The sequence below is a fragment of the Bidens hawaiensis genome, unplaced genomic scaffold (assembly GCF_021521415.1).
Source record: "Bidens hawaiensis isolate Kalapana, Puna unplaced genomic scaffold, B.hawaiensis_p1.1 tig00012785_1, whole genome shotgun sequence".
In the NCBI taxonomy this organism is placed as follows: domain Eukaryota; kingdom Viridiplantae; phylum Streptophyta; class Magnoliopsida; order Asterales; family Asteraceae; genus Bidens; species Bidens hawaiensis.
The window spans coordinates 179,726-184,722 of NW_027492061.1; the positions used below are offsets into that span (position 1 = coordinate 179,726).

General features: G+C 38.4%; 1 protein-coding gene across 1 annotated transcript; it reads right to left on the minus strand.

Annotated features, from left to right (window-relative positions):
• Window positions 1-1,145: 1,145 nt before the first annotated feature.
• LOC143542146 (uncharacterized) lies at window positions 1,146-2,423 on the minus strand. Its single transcript, XM_077034808.1, has 2 exons — window positions 1,562-2,423; window positions 1,146-1,456 (listed from the first exon to the last, which is right to left on the minus strand). The coding sequence occupies exons 1-2, from the start codon at window positions 2,421-2,423 to the stop codon at window positions 1,146-1,148; spliced, it is 1,173 nt and encodes a 390-aa protein (XP_076890923.1).
• Between the last annotated feature and the right edge of the window lie 2,574 nt (window positions 2,424-4,997).

Consider the following 4,997-nt stretch of genomic DNA (forward strand, 5'->3'; position numbering starts at 1 on the left):
TAACTGTCTTGACGCATAAGCAATTACCTTCTTCCCTTGCATTAAAACACATCCCATTCCTGTATGCGAAGCATCACAATATACAATGAAGTTATCTTGTCCTTCAGGCAAGGCTAAGACAGGTGCATTTGTTAGTTTCTGTTTAAGAGTTTCAAATGCCTTTTCTTGCTTCGGTCCCCATTCAAATTTAACAGATTTGCGGGTCAATAATGTCAAAGGAACTGCTATTCTTGAAAAAATTCTGAATAAATCTTCGATAGTAGCCAGCTAACCCCAGAAAAATTCGAACTTGCGTCGGGGTCTTGGGTTTCTCCCATTTCATAATAGCTTCTATTTTGGCCGGATCCACCTGAATACCTTTGTCATTTACAACATGTCCGAGGAATTGTACTTCGGACAGCCAGAACTCACATTTTGAAAATTTCGCGTAAAGCTTTTCTTTCCTCAACGTTTCCAATATGGTCTTCAAATGAGCTTGATGTTCTTCTTTCGTCTTGGAATATATTAAAATTTCATCAATGAAAACGATAACAAATTTGTCCAAATAAGGCTTACAGATTCGGTTCATCGTATCCATAAACGCTGCCGGAGCATTAGTGAGTCCAAAAGGCATAACGGTGAACTCATAATGTCCGTATCGGGTTCTAAATGCAGTCTTGGATATATCTTCATCTTGAACTTTCAGTTGATGATACCCGGATCTTAAATCAATTTTGGAAAAACAACTTGCCCCTTGCAACTGGTCGAAGAGATCATCTATTCTTGGAAGTGGGTATCGATTCTTGATCGTTACTTTATTCAATTCTCGATAGTCAATACACATTCTCATTGATCCATCTTTCTTCTTGACAAACAGAATCGGAGCTCCCCAAGGTGAAGAACTTGGTTGAATAAATCCCTTTTCCAATAATTCATCCAATTGCTTCTTCAATTCTTTCATTTCAGTTGGTGCTAATCTATAAGGAGATTTAGAAATTGGAGCCGTTCCCGGAATTAAATCTATCTTGAACTCAACTTCTCGATCCGGTGGAATTCCAGGCAACTCATCAGGAAATACATCATTGAATTCAGAGACAATTGGGACCTCTTCTATTTTCTTAGGCTCGGGTTCATTGGTTACATAAGCCATAAATGCTAAGCAACCGTTACCTAAATAGTGACTTTGCTTTTATTTTTGAAATAATTCCAATTCTACCAGAATCCTTATCACCAGCTATTCGAAAAATTTTCCTATTTGGAATTAAGATTTCAATAGCTTTTTCATCACATAATATTCGGGCTTGGTTGGCGGCTAACCAATCCATTCCTAAGATAACATCAAAGCCAGCTAGCTCCATAGGTAATAATTGAACTGGCATATCATGTCCGGCTAAGGAAATATAACTACTTAATACTTCATATATTTTGATTAAAGATCCATTAGCCGTTTCTACCTCATATTGCTTATTTAACTTAGCTAGAGGTTCATTTAATAGAGCACAGAATTTATAATCTATAAAACTTTGGTTGGCTCTTGAATCAAACAATACTCTAGCATAAACATTATTGATAAGGAACGTACCAGTAATCACGTCTGGTAATTCTCCCGCCTGTTGTGTGTTAAGCATGAAAGCGCGGGCATTCCCCTTTTTCCCCTCATTCCTGGCACCACTACCACTGGCGCCTGCGGATACCTGTTTCTTCTTTGTGCCTTCCGCACTGAAGTGACCCTTTTCACCACATTTGAAACAAACAATCAACTTTTTCCTACAATCCTCCTTCTTGTGCCTTGGCCTCTTACAGAAATTGCAAGTCGAAAACGGATCAAACTTGCGTACATCAGTCTTAGGTGTAGGCTTCAAACATTTTCCCTCGTGTTTCTTACCACAATTTTTATACATTAGCCGATTAAACACATTCGGCATTTCCTTCACCCTTTCAAACCTTCTCTTCTCATCATTCTCCCTCTTCTTTTCCAATACACCCTTTTTCTCTTCGTCCTTGTTTCTGATCATGCTCTCCATTAAATACCCTGCTAATTCGATAGCAGACTCGATGGTAGCAGTCATGTGTGATCTTACATGATCACGAATTTCCTTAGGTAACCCATAAATATACTGCATCACCTTGTTATATTCGGGCGTGACTAAATGCGGTACCAGCCGACAATACTCAAGGAATTTAGTATTATATTCCTTGATATTCGTACCCATGACCTTGTGATTCCAAAGCTTAGTTTGGATTTGATCCACCTCATGAATGGGACAGAATCTTTGCTTGATTAACTCTTTAAAAGTCTTCCATCCCAGGTTAAACATGTTACTCCTTCCCTTGATCTCAATCAACGTATTCCACCACTCCAGCGCCTCTCCTTTGAACATTTGTGAAGAGTACTGGATACTTTTCTCCTCGGTGCATTTACTTATAATCACTATGGATTCCATTTCCTCAATCCAACAGATGTTATTGCTCCCTTATCCCCAAAGAATTCCTTTGGTTTATACACTTGTAAATCTTTGAAAGTACATCCCGTGCTAACTTTTGCTCTTTTTTGTTTTATTCGGGACGTGTTCAACAGTGGAACTTTCAGAACCTTCTTGTTTCTTTTCCTTCTCATATTTTGTCTTTTCAGTTTCCTTTCTTTTTGAATGTACCGATATGCTATGGCTTGGCTGCGTTTGTTTTACCGATTTTGACTTGGCTAAACTTTTAGAATTAACCGTGTGGTCTTGCACCATCTTTATCAGTGGAGTTACAGCTTCTTTGATTAACGGGAAAACCGTTTCTTTTATCATATCACGTATGCCTCCAATATATTCTTCCGGAATTGAATTATTATTATTTTCAGGGGTCTTTGCTTTGTTAGCTTGACTCCCTCGACTTACTCGGGTTTCTTGTTGTTCAGACATTTTGTGAATCACATAAATATATGGGTTTAAAAAACAAAACACAAGTTTTTATTTCATAAAAGTACAGTAGGATAGAGAAATACAACATGTTTAATCAACAACATTTATATAATCCTAATCCTTGGCCCATTTTTTAACTAGGCTATTCATTTTGTCACACTTCTTGACGATCTTGTTGCTTATCCTTTTCTTTTTAACCCTCTCGTTTCTTAATTCGTCCATTACTGAGTTAGGAGGGTTGGGATATCCTACGGGTGCAGATGCAGAAGGGAAAAGATAAGCGGTTTCCCTTGGATACAGGTGAAGATTTGCTACATAAGCCTGCATTTCCTCATCTGGAATATTCATCGTATAGAATTCCTCAATGAGTCGAGCCTCTTCCCGTATCTCGTTTGCTTGTTCAGCCTCAGTTGGTATGGGACCTTGGTATGGTGGAAAAACAGGAACATCAGAGTAGTGGATGGGTCCTTGTGTTGGCCTTGCTAGAATCTTGGCACCTGGTGGCGGTGATCCAAAATGCCACAGACTCTGGTTGGAGTGACAATTCATCCAGCTAGAAGATTCGGTACTTGTTTCCTGTGTTACTCTACTTTGAACTTCCATATCGTATAGATAGTAGTTCGGGGTACCAGTCAGCGGAACACTTTCTGAAGTGTTACTTGATATTTCAATTGGCATCTCGGGGCTTCCCGGAGCATATACTGGTTGGTTTCCGTAAGCCAGGTAGGGATCGATTTGATCAACAGGATATTGGTTCATCGGATTCGTCGGATTTGGATTCATCGGGTTATTACAGTTATTCAGATCGGCCGAGTTTGTGTACACCGGTTCAGTCGATTTCATTGCTACAGTTGGCCATCTAGAACCAAAATTTGTGCTAGATCTATCAGATGGCTCGGCATCGAGGGCAGGATTTGACCTCCTTGCAACCCGACGTCTTTGCCCATAATAGTTGGTATACGACATCTGCATATATTATACACTTAGGGATAGGTAGACTACCAATCATAACTTATCCATACTTATTAGATAAATGGTTAAAGCTTAGGTACTAATTTTTATTAATACCTAATTCGTTAATACCGATGGATCTGATACCAATCTGTCACACCACGGTCCAGGGCCTAGAGGTGTGACCAACAGTTGGTACCTGATTTGTAAATATATCAGAGTAGCTGGTTCATTTTAACGGAAGTCTTTAAATATTAAAACATTAATTTACATTATCAAAATTACTCGGTAATTAAATACACGAGTTTCAGTTTTACAAAACAGTGATATAAATAATACAAGGATTTATATTATTCAAAAACGAGCCATCTCGAGCGATCTTCTATGACTCCAATCCTTGTATACCATCTATTATCATCTAATTACCTGCAAGGGTGGGAAAAACACGTCAACAATATGCTGGTGAAACGTTGACTCGATAAAACATTTATAACAGTCGTTAAATACAAACATAGTTTTCTGTTTTACAAACTCAGCAGGAATGCCTGTCCATTCTCGGGATTTCTACCACTGCCCTACACACACAATTCAAAGGTTCCCCGAGTACATAGCCCCTGTCGGAGACAACCTTCCCCTAGGCTATGTAACCGTTATGGAGAAGTGGTTATGACTGACTTGGTTTTGTATGCCAATTATCAGTTATGTTTGGATCCAGACACATGTGTATTCGGTCTGAGTTGCTTTTTTTTTTTATCTATTTTGTATTATAACGATTTTAGAGATTATATCTCATGCATACATTTATCAGACTCTTTGTAATAAACAACCAGTCTATTACAAGAGTAAAATCAGTTTAGACAGTTAAAAGGGTAACGTGTTCACCTTATATTATCAGTTGGAAATATCAACCTCCTTGGCTTCAGTATGCAACCTATATATCATAATAGGTTTGCATAAGTACCTAGTTGGTATTATTCAGCAGACTTTAAGTCTGTTTCAGTTTCAGCAAACTCGGGGTCTGATCAGTAGACTCTTAGGTCTGGCCTAACCTTAGTATAGTTATAGTCGTTTTATGAAAATACTTTAGATTTACATATGACGTTTGGAATAGCACGCTTTGGCCTAATAAAGGATATCATGTTTGTTAACTTCTCCAGG

What these genes read in the sequence shown, in the direction of transcription:
- LOC143542146 (XM_077034808.1), bottom strand. Translation starts at nt 2,423, where the DNA reads ATGGAATCCATAGTGATTATAAGTAAATGCACCGAGGAGAAAAGTATC. An exon ending in ATTACCAGACGTGATTACTG is followed by an intron (nt 1,457 to 1,561) that starts GTACGTTCCTTA and finishes ATGAACCTCTAG; the next exon opens with CTAAGTTAAATAAGCAATAT.